Raw genomic sequence first — 18,578 nt, 5'->3', positions numbered from 1 at the left:
GACATCTTGACAACGAGCGAGAAGATCTCCTCGAAGTCAACTCCTTTCTTCTGGTTGAAACCTTTCACTACCAGTCGAGCCTTGTATCGAGGTCGCGAGTTCTCTGTCTTCAACCCATAGACCCATTTGTTCTTCAATGCTCTTTTACCTTGCGGTAGCTTCACTAGGTCATACGTGTGATTTTCAGACAAGGAGTTCATCTCCTCATTCATCGCCTTCAACCAGTGCTCATTGTGCTCATGTGCCACAGCTTCACCATAGCACTCAGGTTCTCCCCCATCAGTCAGTAGCACATACTCATGAGGCGGATATCTTGTAGATGGTTGTCTTATTCTATCAGATCGTCTAGGTAGATCTGTAGGCTCTAACTGTAACTGCGAGCCTGTATCATCCGTAGTCACATCATCATCTACCTGAGGAATCTCACCCCCAGCCGTGGTTTCTTCATACTCACCAGGTACCTCTTCCATTGGATGCTCTACATCAACCGGTACAGGAATAGAGATCTCGTGAGGATTGCCTACTCTGGCCTTCTCTAACTTTTGCAAATCCTCGATTATCTGGTCCTCAAAGAAGACAACATCCCTGCTCCTGATGATCTTCTTGCTATTAGGGTCCCAAAACCTATACCCGAACTCTTCATGTGCATAACCCAAGAAGATGCACTGTTTTGCCTTGGCATCGAGTTTTGATCTTTCATCTCGAGCAATGTGAACAGATGCCCTGCACCCGAAGACTCTGAGATGCTTGTATGATACTTTCTTGCCGGTCCACACCTGCTGGGGTACATCTCCATCAAGTGCAACTGACGGTGTAAGATTAATAAGATCAACCGCTGACCTCATTGCCTCGCCCCAGAAAGACTTAGACAGTTTCGCCTGAGAAAGTATACAACGAACTCTCTCAACAATTGTGCGGTTCATCCTCTCTGCAAGCTCGTTCTCCTGTGGTATCTTCGGTACCGTCTTCTCAAGTTTGATACCGTGAGTCCTGCAATAATTCTCGAAAGGACCCCTATACTCACCACCATTATCAGCTCTGACACATTTCAGCTTCATGCCCGTTTCTCTTTCCACTGCTACATGGAAGTTCTTGAAAATCTCAGTCACTTGATCTTTAGTTCTCATAGGGTAAGCCTGAACCTTTCTGGAATGATCATCTATAAAAGTCACAAAATAGAGAGCACCACCAATAGATCTATCCGACATGAAACAAACATCAGTATGCACAAGATCAAGTATATGATCGCATCTAGAGGGACGACTTCTAACAAAAGAAACTCTCCTCTGCTTACCAGCTAAACAGTGATCACAAGTGCTCAAGTGCATACCTTTAACGAGCAAAGACTGCTTTCTAGCAAGAATTTGAATACCTTTCTTGCTGATATGCCCAAGTCTCCTGTGCCATAGCTCGATAGGATAATCCTTAGCAACATTAACCTGACCGGAATTGTGCCTGGCACGCAGCCTGTAGAGAGTGTCGGTCTTCTGACCCCGTGCCACAATCAACGAACCCTTGGAGAGCTTCCATCTCCCATTGCTAAATTCATTACTGTAGCCTTCATCATCAAGCTGACTCGTTGAGATTAGGTTAAGGCGAATTTCTGGAACATGCCTCACCTTTTTTAAAAGCAACTTGCAGCCAAGCTCGGTTTCTAGACAGACATCACCAGTACCGACAATCTTGCATGATTGTCCATTCCCCATTCTCACATAACCATAGTCCCCGGTAGTGTAAGATGAGAAGAAATCCCAATGAGGAGTGACATGAAACGAGGCACCTTTATCTGCAACCCAGGTAGAGTCCTGACAAGTGAAATTCACATAGGCTTCATCACAAACGATGTAGGTCTCTCCATCAGATGCCACTGCTGTAGTGCCTTCTTCCTTCTTGCTCTCACCGTTGCCATTCTGATTTTTCTTCAAAGCTCTACACTCCCTTTTGTAATGTCCCTTTTTTCCACAGTGATAGCAAGTGACCACTTTCCTCGTCTTCAACTTTGATCTACCCATCGATTTGCCACGTGAGTTACTATGCTTGGAAGAGAAATTTTTGCTTTGACTTCTCCCCCGTTGTTCAGTAACCAAAGCTTCAGACTGAATGGAAATCCCCGAGCCTTTCCTTCTAGTCTCCTCATTAAATAAACTGTCTGTCACCGTGGCCAACGATAGCTTCCCGTTTGGCGCAGAATTACTTAAAGCAACCACAAGTGTGTCCCAATTATCTGGTAGAGTCCCTAAAAGTAGACAAGCCTGCAACTCATCGGGTAATATTATCTCCAGGTTCGTCAACTGGTTAATAATATCCTGGAAATTACTCATGTGCACAGCCATATCACCTCCATCATGGTAACGAAGATGAACCAGCTTCTTCACGAGGAATGCCTTATTTTGCGGTGTCTTCCTCGCATAGAGATTTGTCAATTTATCCCACAAAACTTTCGCATTTGTCTCCTGAGCAACATGATGATAAATACTATTGTCTATCCACTGCCGAATCAAACCAATAGTCTTCTGATTTGTGCGTTCCCAAGCCTTGTCATCTTTATCTTTGGGTTTCGCGGAATCCCTTTCAATGGGATCGTACAAATCCCTGCAAAATAGAAGATCCTCCATCCGAGACTTCCATATAGAGTAGTTGGTTGCATTCAACTTGAACATAGATCCTGTAGACTCCTTCATCTCGAAAACACCGAAAAAACTCAAACTTCTCTAACCCGAGGCTTTGATACCACTTGTTGGGAAGGGATGTACTTAACCAAATAATAACGCAGCGATTAATCTTCCTCCCCTACTAGTGTAATCGAGATAGGAACTAATCAAATCAACCAACAAGCAGTAAAGTAAAAGAACACCAAGAATTTTACGTGGAAAACCCCGATGTGGGGAAAAACCACGGGACCAACTCCGAATCAACAATCCACTATGAATGAAGGTTATATAATGTCTTTCATCAAGGGTAAACCCTTGGATCACCAAACTCAAGAGAAACACTCTCTTGGATCACCCAAACACTAAATTCGTCACCCACATCGGGTGGTTCACAAAGTCAGCTGAAACAGCACCTACAGAACTCGAATAGAAATTCTGATCGTTCAGAACTTAGCCCACGTGTTGTGAAGCTGCTGTCAAAATTTCGTCCCAATCGGAGTTCGTTTGACATCCCGATCGAGGTTTGATCTCCAGCTGCGCGCTGCCCGCTGTTGATCCGAATTCTGCTCTGCTCTTCTCTGTTATTCTGTACTAATTTGCTGCTAAATTCTGCTGCCTCTTACCCAGCTAATTTAGCTGAAAATTAACCTTAACTAAAGTGGGTCCTTGGGCCTATTAAAGCCCGATAAAAGCCCAATACAATTTGAGCCCAACTTCCTCCAAATTGGAGGGATACCCAACAGATCATATCTCTCGTATCCGGTATATATATATATATATATACCAGGTTAAATTAATAATCAGAGCTAATTCGCAAACCTGAAAAACTATCAGTTATTAGAGGGCAAATATTATTGTTGATTAGTTTCGAAAAAGCAAAACAAAACGCATGCACGCGTTTCATGTAAATTGAAACAATTAACATTTACTGCTTTATAAATTTCTCAAACTAAATGCAATTTACACGTAACAATTATTTTCTTATACAATCTTTTTATCTACCAATTATAAGATTTCTGTTCTTTTTGACACTATTTATGAAAATTAACATTCTTGGTGAGATCAGTTAGTCTCATTATATAGATAGTGTGAGTTGAGGAGGTGATATGTGATATCCCACCTACTGGTTGATGTAATATCGTACATACATATAAGAAGAAAAAATTTGAAATTAATTTACTGCTTTAGTTACCTTTGTTTTGGGTAAGTCTGTACCAATTAATTAATTGACCTTTCGAGCCGTCTTTTGGGTAAGGGTGGTAATATATATTGTGTCGTGTAAGAAAGCTCTAAATTCGAGCATGACACGTTTAATAAAGGTGTTAAGGTTTTCAAACACGAACATGACACGACAAATCTAACCCGTTTAACTAAGCGTGTCTAAATGTGTATGTATACTTACCTAGATGATATAACACTATTACTTTTAGATACATATTATACTTACATGATATGACACTATTAACTTCAATTACACATTATTACATGATTGACATGATAAAAACACCATAAACATGTGATTTATATAAACAAATTTAAACGATTTTAGTATTTTTCTTCTATAAATTGATATAATATTTGAAAGAAATTTATTAACACGATAATACATAATATAAACTGGTCTAACGGTGTCTAAACGAGTTATAAAGATTGAATCCGTTTAAACATGATTATTTATCGTGTTTAAATGAGTTTGACCTGTTTAGACGCCAAACACATTTAGCTCTAATCCAAACCCACTTAACTTCGTGTCGTATTCATGCCGTGTTATCATGTCGTGTCAAATATTGTCGGTCCTACTTTTGGGTCACATGATGATCACGCTATGAACCAATCAATATTATATTAATTAGAGAAGTGTAGCAAAAGTCCTTTAAGTTTAGACTTTTTTAGACTTTAGTCATATAAGTTTTAATTTGAATTTTTCAGTCATATATATTTGCTCCATGACACACTTTTAGTCATATCCTTTAACAACGATTAGGGATCTACTGACGTGGACTTCATAACGTCAAATCTGTCATAGGTAGCTATTAATTGTCCGCGTGACAATTTTTTATTAGCTGAAAATTAAAATTTTAGAAAATTAAAAAAAATTAGAAATGAACACAGGCATGGAGATGAGATTACATAAAGAATCCTCTTAATTGTATTTAGTAAGAGATTTAGGTATATTTAAGTATATTTATTAATTATTATTTTTGTTTTTAATTTTTTCATAATATTTTAATTTTTTAATTATTATATAGTGAGTATGAGATTTAGATACATTAATTGCATTTATTAAGAATTTTTAATTATTATCTTTGTTTTTTTAGTTTTCTTTTTCATATTTTTTAAGTATTTATTATGCACCTAATCTCATTAATTGTGCATCAAGCAAATTTTAGTTATATATAGATTATATAAGAGGGGAAAATTTGACATTTACTGCAATTCAGTTAATTGAGCCTTGTTTGCATGCAGTAAATGCCAATTTAATTGGCATGGGCACCGCCCTACCAAATAGTTGACCTTTGCAGCAGCCTTTTTGGGTCACCTGAGATGAGACAATTAATGATATATATTAATTAATTTTTTTTTTCTCCAGTGAAACTTAACACGCACGTGGAGATGAGATGCAGCTTTGTGGACAAATTTTCATTGCATGCATGGGCGCAATGGCTCTTCTATAAATTCCCAAGCTCTGGAACGTACTTTTGCTATAGCAAGGTCTCATTATATATATAATCACGTAGAAGAAAAAGATCAAAGAGGAAGAAGAAGCTAGCGAAATCAGACATGTCAGGCATCAGCTGCCCACCAGGTACACACATTCATATATGTATATGAATTTATATATATATATATATATATATGCATGCTGCGAGAGTGATTTCCTCTTCCTCTTCCTCTTCCTCAATTTTTTTTTTTAATTCTTCTTAATCAATCAATTTAAACGCTATGACAGGGAAATCCTCATGGCCCGAGCTGCTCGGGTGGAATGGTGAGTTGGCTGCGGCCAGAATCCGCCAAGAGAATCCACTGGTAAATCAGGCCACTGTTGTCAGGGTGCGAGACCACTTTGTCATCCACAACTTCCGTTGTGACCGTGTGTGGGTGTGGGTTGATGACTCCGGTGTCGTCGTTTATGTGCCAAAGCTCGGCTAGCTAGCTAGCTGGGACATCGCGTGTTTAATTATAGATTGTTTTGTGGGCCGGGGAGTTAGGTACGTTAATTAGTGTGCGTATATATGCCCAAACCGGCCAATAATCCATGTGTGTGTTTGCTTAGTTGTGTTAATTGATCTGTCATTATAAGTTTATTAGTGGCTTAATTAGCTAGCCAGCCTTGTCTTGGGTGTGTATTTGGAAGTAATGTACGTATGTACGTCTTCTGATCTATATTAAGTTTGCTACGTGGTTGTCTAGATTTGCTGGGATTGTAATCATCGATCACAGACTTTGTTAATTTGAGCGTGGAATCTAAAGATGGTGTTTGGTTCATCTTAAAGTAAGTGTTGGAAATTTAAAATGTTTACTTTGAAGTGATTCATAATAATACAACGTGTTTTGCACGTCGGAACATAATTATGTGAATTTATTTAAGTTTGCAATGGAATGTAATCGTATATATATCAATAATCGTAGCAAAATAACAATAACGTGAGCTTATATATATAGTTACATCATATGAGAATTTTATTTGTTTGCATACCCGAATACGTAGTGTTTATATCTGGAAAGAGACTTGCAACTAAAACTTCGAGTACTGTCGGAGCAAAACTAACATGTTTCGATCGAAAAGCTGATCAAATTATATGACTGATCAGAAAAATTTCAAGAGAAAATTCCGGGATTACGGCTTCCCCCATCCGGTGCCTTTCGGGTGCTCTTGCTAATTTCTAACTCTCGCACTCCCTATAACTCTTCCAAATTCGAACCTCGTTGAAAACACTATATATTGTCCGAATATAAAGGATACCATTATCTTGACCGTGTCACAAATTTGTCGCATCCGGTTTGGCGAAAGTAGTTTTTCTAATAATCGACTTAGTCCAAATATATTTCCTCTCAGGTGAGGTGACTTCATTCATATTATCTGCTCATCCTTGGATAATTTTTCCCATTCTAAAATTTTCAATGGCTTCTTATCTTTACCTGTCCCTCTTCGTCGCCCAATCCAGCTCTTGCTATGCGGGGCCGATTGGGCTGCCCACGACAAGGCCCACCGCTGGTCGGATCCATCCATCATCTGTACTCCAATTGCAATGTAATTGCTGCATCTATCGTAGATCAATTCGTGGGCACGCCATCCCATATATATTTGTTTGTACATATTACAAATTATCGATAAAGAAGATCAGAGAAAAAAGCTAATGGACAAAAGAAGATTTTTTTTTTTAATTTTTTCCAAAAATGCCCGGATGAAACACGGCGAATATTATCCATTGCGAGTCTACGTGCATGCTTTTCTTCTTTGAGTCATTATGCTCGGGCCGTGAACTGTTTCAAAAGTTGAACGAGGTCCGAAATGAATCGTCGATGGACCCTTTTTCCTTTTTCCATTTTCCATTTTTGAACACGTGAATCAACAACAAGAAGACATTTCTGAACAGGCGAATCAACATCAAGAAGACATTTCCGCCCAACCATTGGTTGGGACGGGCGGGCTGGCTCAGCTGGGAGAAGCGCCCAGCAGTTGATCCATTCAATCGATGGAGCTAATTTATTTGTTTGATCTTAGTAAGGAGAGGCGTTGGCAATAGCCACCGCCGAGATGAAACATGTAATCATGCAATCAATCGTTGAGCTTCATCATGCGTGGCCATCGAATGGGCTCGATTGACGTTTGGCAGGGGATCTATGCTCAGGATTTGCGATCGAATGGTTGAAAATTCGGGGTTAAGGCTGATTAGGAACTAATGAACCTTCTCCTTGTCCTTCTGGGCAGCGATTTGAGCACCGGTGTCACAGGTGCATGCCGGCAAGTCAAGGTACATCTTGTATTCACCCGGCGTCACAGTGTTACTGCTGCCTGTATTCTTCGACATTTTGATGATTCAACAATGTCGCTCAGTTCAAAAGAAAAACTGGCAGAAAGAAAAGACGAGATGACTCTTTGATGGGATGGGAGGAAAGAACCAGGTGACGCTCAATTCAGAAACTGGCAAAATGGAAGCTCGACCGGGAACAAGCCGACAATGAAAAACTTGATGATCGCCGCTCTGATACCATGTAAAGATACGAGATTGGGCTGAAAAGCTTGCGTTTGTTATTCATTCCATCGGTATATATACAACTCAGTCTTGATCAATAAAGGAAAATAATGTCTATAGCTAAAATAGGCTATCCTAAGTATAGCATACATAGATATGTACAAGAATACAATAGGAAGAAAATCCTTCCATAATAATTGGACGACCTAATCCATCAATGGAATAATAAGTTCACATACCGTGGAAATAATAAAAGGATTTGCCACGAAATATTTACGTTGCCCCGGCAAAAGATTTATTAGCCGTAGATGGCCTGACCGCTGCGGTGTAATCGGCTTTGCGTTCTTTCTTGTTATGAGCCAAAAGGTAAATGGAAACGATGGATCTGACATTACCTTATAATATCGTTATGATTGGTAACGTGGTTGGAAGTAAATCTGCTTAGTAATACTTTCCCAACTTAAATAATTTACTCCTAATAGATGCGATGAACATTCAAAGGAATCAATGATTTTTCACCTCAATATATATATAAATCATCACTCACTCCACTGTCTCAACAGTAACAGAAAGAACATCCACGCAATGGCGAAGGACGGATTATTCCGGCTTTCTTGCATTCTCTCCGTCGTGCTTCTATCGATCAACGATATAGCATGCAGTGCCCAGGACGAGGAGAGGAAGGCAAAACATTTCGGACCAACACTCTTGTGTTCATGATACGAGCATAAAATTGATTGTTTCGGTGTGATTTGCCCGGCTTTGTGAGGGTGTAGTAACCTAGGTTTCTTCGATGTTGGCAGGTCTATATTGCGTACCTGGGTTCCATTACGGCTGAATCGTCGGGAACTTATTCCCTGGCTTCTCATCAACTTAGTTTGTTGGAAGAAGTTGTGGGGGGGGAGAGGTAAAATGATCATTAGTTTCCGGGAAGCCGTTTTTCATTCCCTATAATTTCCTTTACTCTTTTCAGTCAAGTTTTCATCAATCGGCTTGGAATAACCTCTTTCTCTGGATCACAGCTCCGCTTCCACTTCCGCTTCCACTTCACTCATCAGAAGCTACCAGAGGAGTTTCAATGGTTTTGCCGCAAAACTCACCGAAAAGGAGGCGCAGAAGCTAGCTAGTGAGAATTCCTATATGTATATGATTGTAGCTAATTCGTGACTATACTAAGCTTATGTTCTAACATTGGTTTTTCAATCAGGCGATTCGTTTCTACTAATTCCGTGATGAATTGCAGGAAAGGAGGAGGTACTGTCGGTGTTTCGGAGCCCAACTTTTCATGTCCAGACCACGAGATCCTGGGACTTCATCGGATTGCCTGAGACAGCAAAGCGGGAACCAACCATAGAGGGCAGAACTATCATTGGAGTTCTCGACACCGGGGCTTACCCTGATTTGGAATCATTCAGTGACCAAGGCTTCGGGCCCCCTCCTGAGAAATGGAAGGGATCATGCAAGGGCGGCGCTAACTTCACTTGCAACAAGTACTCCCCGGATTTCCACGTTCTCATTTGAACCCTTTTGTTCTTGTTTGTTTGTCAGTGACATTAGATACATGTGCATTCCTTCCTCCGACCCAGCAAGCTCATTGGGGCGCGTTATTATGTATCTACTGAGGATTCTGCTATTGATGGCTCAGGCCATGGGACCCACACTGCCTCGACAGCTGCCGGCAATGCAGTAGAAAGGGCTAGCTTGTTTGGACTAGCTAATGGAACAGCTCGAGGAGGGGTTCCATCCTCCAGGATCGCCGTCTACAAGGTATGTGATTCACAGGGTAACTGCCAAGGAGATGGAATTTTGGCGGCATTTGATGATGCGATCGCAGATGGAGTGGACATAATCACGGCTTCTCTAGGGGAGCAAGCTATTCCTTTTGACAAAGATCCTCTTGCCATTGGAGCCTTCCATGCAATGGCAAAGGGCGTCCTGGTGACTCTATCTGCTGGAAACAGTGGGCCTGATGCGGGAACAGTGGGTGCCGTCGCCCCTTGGGTCCTCACCGTAGCATCTAACTCGTTAGACAGGGAGTTCATGACCAAACTTGTCCTGGGGGATGGAACTCTTCTAACTGTATGAAATCCCAACTCTTCAATTGCATATCATGCCATTGCCTCCTATCAATCAGAATTCAGGTTTTGTCTGCTTGATGTCTTGATACTGACGACAGTTCTTTAATCAGGGCAATACAGTAAATCCGTTTCCATCGAGTTGGAGTAAATCTGCTCTTTTATACGGGAAACAGGTTTCCAGCACTTGCAGTGAAGCCTCTGCTAGGTATGTCTTGCTTCACCTATAGATACATATGTGCTGTTCTTGGAATGTTCTATAAAGAAAATTTTCCTTTTCGGTTGAGCTGCTCTCCATTTCCATCTACTTGGGCCCGGAACAAAGAAGATGAAGATACACACTGAAATTTACTATTCTTGGAAAACAATGGCTGGGCCAAGTTCTATTCAATTCGAGATCTAACCCATACTATATGCCGCTGCAATTGCAGAGCCTGCGAGGAAGGCTGTTTAGACATGCAGAAAGTTCTCGGGAAAATCGTGATCTGCGAATGGTTGGGCACGGACGCAGTTTCCAAGGCTGCAGTTTACAATGCTAGTGGGATCATCCTGAAGCAACCGCTATCTAAAACTTACCCACTTCCAACCGTGGTTCTAGATGGACCCAGCTTTGAGATGCTCGTGTCCTACCACAGTTCCGCAAAGTGCGAAAATTCATGACTATTCTCCCATATCCTTCAACCATTTCCTTTGATCCTTTCTCATACACCAATGAAATTATCTCCAAATGCTGCCCTGCAGGAATCCTCAAGCACGATTGTTAAAGAGCGAAACCATTCCAAATCCTGCCCCCCCTACCGTCGATACCATCTCTTCCCGGGGACCAAGTATGATCACCCCTGACATAATGAAGGTAAACGTAATTTTCTGGAGTGATTTTAAATTTCACAGCTTGCAGCAACTTTCCGGTTATTATGCATATTTTATGCCATGACTATGTTATGCAGCCAGATGTAAGTGCCCCTGGCGTAAATATTTTGGCTGCATTTCCTCCAAATGTGCCGCCAACCATGTTTGGCGGGGAAGGGGATCATAGGAGTGTGAAGTTCAATTTACTTTCGGGAACCTCAATGTCTTGTCCCCATGCTGCCGGTGCAGCAGCATACGTTAAAACATTTCATCCCGATTGGTCTCCTTCCGCCATTAAGTCCGCTCTAATGACAACCGGTACTCTCTCTCCCTCAGTCTTCCATGTAAAGATCGATCCGGTCCTGAGATACAACTGTCTGATACTGCCCCTTTTTCTGGTCATGCAGCTTCGAAACTACAGGATACTATTACCAATAAAGACCCCTCAGGACGTGAATTTTCTTATGGTTCAGGACAAATCAATCCCGTTAAGGCCGTTGATCCAGGCCTAGTTTATGAAATCACGAAGGATGACTATGTAAACTTACTGTGCAGCTTGGGCTATGATATAAGAAGCATAGATAGCAACAGCACTTGCCCCAGGGGAGCCAAGAACATCACAGAGGCAGAGCTCAACTACCCTTCTCTTATTTTCAGAGCGCCAGACTCGAAGCCCTTCAAGTTGGCGCTCAACAGGACCGCCACAAATGTCGGGTTTCCGAACTCAACCTATAAGGCGGAAGTTGTTAACTCCTCCAACGCCATTAACATAACTGTGGTCCCGGAGGTCCTTTCCTTCAAATCCGTCTCCGAGAAGAAGACTTTCACTGTCGAGATTACTGGGAGTGGGTTAAAATCAGGTACACAGTTGTCGGAAGAGTTTGCGTGGTACGACAGCGTGCACAGTGTTAGGAGCCCAATCATTGTGTACGCAGAATAACAATAAGGAAAAATATACGTTTATGAATTAGTTTCTTTCATTCTAAGAAACTGCATGCTGTGTTGTTTATTAATAGAAATACGGCGAAAAGAATGCAAGAAAGCCGGAAAAGTTCATCCTCAGCCATTCCGCAAATTCTCATTCTACTCATTCTACTACACTGATGAGATACTGAGAGACAGACAATTCATATCGGGGATAAAATCATTCTTTTGAATTCACCCATTCCGAGGATACAAGTCATGAACACAAAGTAGATCAAGTAGATTATAATTCCAATGGCATCTTATCTGTCATGACATTAGGATAATGTCATATCGATATTTCAATTTCCTTTTCGCTCATGTAACAAAAGGAATCTAAAGCCCACCATGCCAGTTTGGGGCACATCCGTCATAGGAAATTCTAATTGACCGGGTCAGTCCTTCCTAATAGCATGTCGAAAAATCAATGACATTTTCATTTCTAAGAATCAACATTATATCAATTTCTCCAGAATGACTCGATAGCAGTAGTACTCTCCAATGAATGGATGAAAGCAAAGAAAAATGAAATAAACAAATAGATAACATGAAAGAACAGAGAGAAACACCAAATTGCTGTGGCTGTAGAACCAAATGGTTTAGCATTCAATGCTGTCTCCAAGCACATACCGACACCGTGTCAAGTTGGAAAGCTAAGAAAAAAGATCCTGCTGCGGTGTCCACATTCTACATGTTCAATATCATTTACAGTTAAAAATGTATTTCCAACGGGCACCATAATCTCGGTCATTTAATCATGGCAAAAGAAGAAAAGAGGGGGGAGAAAAATCGAAATCGGGCCCTCACCACCACCTAGGAATCTGCAAGATAAGTTCCAAGCTGAAGCTTCAGTCTATGCCTCCACTTTGGACCAAATAACTCAAACACCTTCCGACTCAAAGTGCACTGGGACGCGGACGAAAATTGACACTGAAATGTTAGCTCCTCAACCTCCAAGTACTCCAACTTGAACAGCTTTCATCTGCAAAGTGATACCTCCAAATCACCCAACTGACGACACATGTTCTGAGAGCATAAATCCCGCACAAAGAATCACAACAATGACACGAGTCGAAATATATTTTTACCAATACAACACAATGTGGCTCCAAAGGGAATATCTCCACATGAATGTAAAGATACAAACACATCATAGCAATAGACACATGACAAAAATCTATTTGGTGATCAGCTGTATAGCAAAACTTCATTCCCTTTTAAGCATGGAAATTTCAGTTCATACCTAAATTATTATAAGAGGTTTTTATGTAAACAAATTCCCTGGATGCCACGGGAAAGAGAAAAAAGCCAAAAACTCGGCAAGCTTAGTATAAGCTGGTAGGAGATCCCAAGCAGCCGCCCTGATCATGGCATAATAAACCATGCACTATGACAAACCTACTGAGACAAAAGCCAGAGATCAGTCTCTTTGGGGGTGGGTGCCAAACCAAAACAAGGTTTAAGCTTGAGAACTTGATCGAATAGTTCGCCATGGTGATGATCATCACTGGACGATTTTCAACCTGAGCAATGCTACCTACCAGATGCAGAATGGAGACAAATTTTTTTGTTTTTTAAACCACGATCCATCTCAATCTCGACCTAGTGATTTTACTTAAATAGATATATGAACAACAGAGATGAAATCCTCATGGGCATTGTAGCAGAACAATTAAAAGTAGCCAGTACTAAAGGAGAAGAAGCTAGCTCATGAGACAAACACGACTACAGTTTAGAAATAAAAAGGCACATTCCGCCCCACTCATAAAAGCATGTCAGTTTTTGTGAATACAAAGCACAAGGTTACGTACATTAGCAATAAAGAGTGGCTGTGGCAGCAGTCATTGCATCTTGGATCACGTGAACCTTCCTTTCTTATCTGCTGGTTTGAGGATTTGGAACGAGCACATCAAGCTTTCATCAACGCTCATCATTGCACCGGCATTGTCAAATTCACCACAATAATTGGGGGCAGAGAATATAGTCACGAGTTGTCTGTCAGCGAAGAACTCATACCCATCTTCGACAACCTGGAAAACGCAGGGTCATAATAAATTCTATACTCATCATTGCAATTACCGAGAAGAAGGAAGGGTATAGCGAAGAGCTCGTACCCATCTTCAACAACCTGGAAAATGCAGGGTCATAATAAATTCTGTATTCATCATTGCAATTACCAAGAAGAAGGAAGGGTATATTAACCTGATGGGCCCGACAAACGAGATCCATGTCATGCTTTGCTAAAAATTCTGACACCTTATCAGGACCAAAGGTGTAAGACACTCCCCGGTCATTCATTCCCCAGCCTTTAACCTCCCTATCAGGATCTGACCAGAGTAAATCACATAGCAAACCCGCATCTGGTACATCAGTTGGACGAGTCAAGTTCCTTATTTGATCCAAGTCCATCAAATCTGGAGAAAGGCCGCCGTGCATGCACAATATTTTGTCATCAATGAGGGCAGCCACAGGTAGGCAGTTGAAACAATCAGTGAAAGTTCTCCAGAGCCTAACATTGAAGCGCCGTTTACATTCATCATAAAATCCATAAATACGGTTAATTGATGCGCATTCATGATTTCCTCTCAGAAGGAAGAAATTCTCAGGGTATTTTATTTTGTAAGCTAGCAGAAGGCATATAGTCTCCAAACTTTGCTTGCCACGGTCCACGTAGTCTCCTAAAAATAAATAGTTTGCATTCGGTGGAAAACCTCCATATTCGAAAAGCCTCAAAAGATCTGAATATTGCCCGTGAATGTCACCTGTAAATCAAGAGAAAACACAATCAAACAGAGCAAATAAAGTACAATTCCACAACGTCCAGTCGAATGAGAGAACCCGGAAGTAAAAGTGAATAACTCCATCAATACCAATTTTTCAAAGAACCACCATAATTTACAAGGATTGTTTGTCTATGAACAAATATTAATATATATCTGACAATTCATTACAAGCCAACACCACCAAATTTTTAAACCATGCAAGTCCCTACACTTAGAGCCACATTTTCACTTCAATAGGCACCAATAGTGCAATTAACCCTGACCTCCATCGAGATGCGTCCAAAAGAACTACAACAAAAGCAACCACACACACAAAGTCCATGCAAGAGAATCACCCACTTTCAAATTCACAACCAATGGTGCTTGTACATGTCCGAACGGAAACATCATATTAGCCTAACAGCAAGAGCAATCAGAATTCCCTCTCTTTGGAATATTGAGTAAATGCGATTCTTCTCCAGAAGCAGGCACTTTACGTTCAACTCATTCACAGCCAAATTTTACAGGAAGGCCCCAAGGCCAGCCACTCGCTAGAGATAAGTACCATGATTAATGCCAGACGGATAAAAAAAAAAAGGATAGTTCGGGTCCTATGCATGAAAATGCAAAGCGTTTGACCATATCTCAACCAAGACACAAGGAGCCTAATCCCATCAACCCCGAGTAACTACAACATATCAGCATTGCCATAGCAAGATAATTAACATTCGATAGCAAAACCAATTCATTCAAATCTCGAACAAGATAGCAATCCAATCCACCTCAGACCAAGAAACTACTAAGAGGTGTTCGATAAATAAAAAGAAAGGAAATTCACGACCAGAGCACCTCAAAATTCAAGAGTTTGATACAAATGACCAATAAGGTGGTCGCCCTGACCTACCCAAACCAGGCAATCACATCAGACGAGCAGAAAGATCACCACTTTCATACATAACAACAAAACAGAGAAAGAGCCAAAGATGAGGAGGAGGGGTGTGCCATCGCATACCGCAGATCTTGATGGGGGCTTCGAGCTCGAGAAGGTTGGGCTGCGAGAGGAAGATCTCCCGGGAGGTCAAGCAGAGTTGACGGATCTCGTTCTCCGTGAGCTGGACCTGCTTGCAGGCCCTGCTGTTCCGGAACCCCAAAAGCCTCTGTATTATCTCGTCCAGTGCCCCCGGCTCTATCCCCGGCTGCCCTTGCTTCGCCATCACCGACCGAGCCGATCGAAGAAGCCCACCGATCGAGAGGTCTTATTCCGGAGAGGAAGGGGCAACGAAGGATATGTACAGAAAGAGAGAGATTGAGGATTAGGGATTGGTTGGCTATGGTGGCGAGGAAGGGAGAGGAAGAAGAAGAAGAAGGAGAGGAAAGGTTGGGGCGGAGGTGGGGGGTGTCTACAACAGCAACCTCCGATGCGGCGGACGCCCCGATTATCTATCAATCAATTGCGTTGCAGACGATAAATCCGCTCTTATGCATCCAGAAAACCCTCGTCCCTCCCCCTTTATTTCCAAATTGCCATTCCCCCCTCTTTCCCACCCTTTCCAATTTTATTATTATTTTCCTTTATTATTATTGTCTAGCTTTTTCTTCTTCTTCTTTTTTTTAAACAAACTCTTAATTAATTAACAGAAATTAAAATAAGATTTTGGTCTCAGAATAGAAATAGAAATAAAAATAAAATTTTCGATGTCAATGTTATCTAATTTCTATTTTTTTTTCTAGTAATATTATGATATTTATCTTCTAATGACATGCTAATGTTAAGCACAAAGATAACTTCGGATAATATCGATACTATCTTGCTATGAAACTAAAAAAGCCAATGCCTAGTTCATGTCAATACGGCGTTCCGTTGGTTTGCCTATGGGTACATCATCTCCCAGCATGAAGAGCACCTGTGCTTGCGCATAATATATATGGAATCGATGCTCCAGATTTCGCCCCAAGCATCGCGACGCAAGTTTTTGATTGCAACAACTACAGGAATTACCATGCATCAAGGTGCAATTCATCGTGAGATGGAGAGTTTTTAGTATAACAATATACGTATGCACTGTCCGAATTAATGATCTCACGTTGAGGAGAAAATCAATGAAAGATGAAGCGTGACTTGATCAAATATCCTATGAGCTTGGAGTTCCAGAGCATCTCATCCTTTACAATCATTAAAGAAAGGCATGGGCAAGGATATTTACAATTTTAAGAAGCCTGATAATAATGAATAAAAAAGGTACGATAATGATGGATTAAATATGATTTGCACTGCATATATCATCGAAAGTGGTATTTACTCGCTCCATTTTATTTTAAGATAAAGAGTTATATTGCAAGTGCATAGGCAACCCGAAGTTTGGCTCGAGAAAGCGAGACATCATGAACATTGTCCTCGATCATCTTGATTCATGGCTTGTCACTCGTCATGATATACATACTCATTCTGTCATTTATACATGTACATATCCATTTTCATGAAATAATTCTCTTATCAATGGATGCCACCAGCTGCATTATTATTACTACTAGGAAAAAAAGCCCACGTGTTTCTCGAATTAATTTCATGAAACAATTACACCACAAATTTACGTTTAGAATATATTAGATTCGAAATTACTGTAGCTTTCATTTCTTATTTATTTGCAATATAATCTTATCGATATTTATTTACAAGTCTACTCATTAAGAATATGAACAATATTATGCTATCTGAGGATAAATTAATGTTGAAAAAATTAATAAAATATATATTTTTCAAAAGTACATAGAAATTGGGAATTGAATACTAAAATAGCAATATCTAAATAGAAGTTGAAAGAAACCTAGAATTACAGATCATTTATGTTGGTGAAGATAGTTTTTGGATAAATCTAATACATCGAAGATAAATATCATTTCAGTTTTGATCTTCTAATTGAGAAAATACATATCCCATAGGTTATTTTCTCTTTTCATGATTACTGCACTATTATAACTTTATAATGAAAAAACTTAATTAATATACTTTACTATTCATAATTTTGCATGATTTTGCCTTTGTAATTGATTTGGAAGTATATGTATCAGAAATACAGTTATGAGGTGATATTAAGATACGAGATAATATTAAACTTTTAGGAATCAAGTTGAAAATAATATCAATGTTTGAAGAGTAAATTATAAATGAAGAGTTGAAAAAAGAAATCAAGAGTAAAATTGGGAAAAGGGAAGAATGGTCCAATATTAAACTTTTAGGTATCAAATGGAAAAAAAATAAGTTGCAAGGAGTTGTAAAAATAATATCGATATTTGAAGAGTAAGTTATAAATGAATAGCATGGAGATTACTTTTTGTGACTCTCCTTTAGCTTAAGTATTAGTAGTAGACTCTCGCTTCACTGCGGACCATATCATTTTTTTTTTCGAGAGTAAATTCTCACTTAACATATATTCTTAACATATATTATCTTATACTACATACTACATATTTAAAAAGCAAGATAGTATTTCTGAACAATCATATATAGTATATACGTTACTATATAATTACAATATCATTGTTATGTCACGCCATTCATTAATTTATTAGCAAGTATATATTTCTCAACTAATTAAAAAGTGGTGCTCTTTTATTTTGAATAAATTTAAGTTCTTTTAACTCATTTTTATAACTACTCATGTTTATTACTTAATAATGAAATAAAGACATCAGTTTGTAACTTTGTATAAATAACTAATGCTATGAGGAGATTTATATGTTCATATTGTATATATTGCATTATACAATATGCGGTAATCTTTTTTTCTTTCGGTGGAACTTGCGCTAATCAATTTAAACAGTTTAAAATATTTTTCATATGTTAGTTTCCTTGATTTAGGTTATTAAAAGAAACTTTATAAACTTTATATGGATATTAATGAAGCAAATAAATTTATTGAAAACTTGAATCTCAAGAAAGAATATAGCAATAAAAAATAATTTCCTCTTCGATATGTATTTTCTTTAACTATGAAGAAAGAGGAGAGGGAAGCTTATAATATTTTTGGGTAAGGAAAACCTTATAATATTTTATTATGACGTCTCTTTGATTACACTAGA

The 18,578-nt window shown here is 39.7% G+C and overlaps 2 protein-coding genes and 1 long non-coding RNA gene across 4 annotated transcripts; 2 read left to right on the top strand and 1 right to left on the bottom strand.

Moving 5' to 3' along the window:
- Nucleotides 1–5,292: 5,292 nt before the first annotated feature.
- Nucleotides 5,293–6,144, top strand: LOC116198966. The gene is made up of 2 exons (XR_004155445.1): nucleotides 5,293–5,457; nucleotides 5,602–6,144. It is a non-coding gene; the product is annotated as an uncharacterized LOC116198966 (long non-coding RNA).
- A 2,290-nt stretch (nucleotides 6,145–8,434) lies between these two features.
- On the top strand, nucleotides 8,435–11,762 carry LOC116200637 (subtilisin-like protease SBT4.6). The gene is made up of 10 exons (XM_031531466.1): nucleotides 8,435–8,533; nucleotides 8,653–8,756; nucleotides 8,872–8,975; nucleotides 9,093–9,339; nucleotides 9,436–9,928; nucleotides 10,038–10,132; nucleotides 10,278–10,568; nucleotides 10,666–10,777; nucleotides 10,872–11,091; nucleotides 11,181–11,762. The coding sequence occupies exons 1-10, from the start codon at nucleotides 8,435–8,437 to the stop codon at nucleotides 11,711–11,713; spliced, it is 2,298 nt and encodes a 765-aa protein (XP_031387326.1). The 3' UTR covers nucleotides 11,714–11,762.
- Nucleotides 11,763–12,293: 531 nt separating this feature from the next.
- Nucleotides 12,294–15,954, bottom strand: LOC116198961 (serine/threonine-protein phosphatase PP1 isozyme 2). 2 transcript variants are annotated; one of them, XM_031529242.1, is made up of 4 exons: nucleotides 15,511–15,954; nucleotides 13,939–14,498; nucleotides 13,548–13,766; nucleotides 12,294–12,762 (listed from the first exon to the last, which is right to left on the bottom strand). In XM_031529242.1, exons 1-3 carry the CDS (start codon nucleotides 15,710–15,712, stop codon nucleotides 13,593–13,595), a joined length of 936 nt encoding a protein of 311 aa, XP_031385102.1. In that variant the 5' UTR covers nucleotides 15,713–15,954; the 3' UTR covers nucleotides 12,294–12,762; nucleotides 13,548–13,592. The 2 variants fall into 2 exon arrangements, with proteins under 2 accessions (XP_031385102.1, XP_031385100.1); XM_031529240.1 differs by having other exon boundaries at nucleotides 12,294–12,718; nucleotides 15,511–15,953.
- Nucleotides 15,955–18,578: the final 2,624 nt, after the last annotated feature.

Source organism: Punica granatum, chromosome 3, assembly GCF_007655135.1.
Source record: "Punica granatum isolate Tunisia-2019 chromosome 3, ASM765513v2, whole genome shotgun sequence".
In the NCBI taxonomy this organism is placed as follows: Eukaryota; Viridiplantae; Streptophyta; class Magnoliopsida; order Myrtales; family Lythraceae; genus Punica; species Punica granatum.
This window is presented reverse-complemented; position numbering and strand designations above follow the sequence as displayed.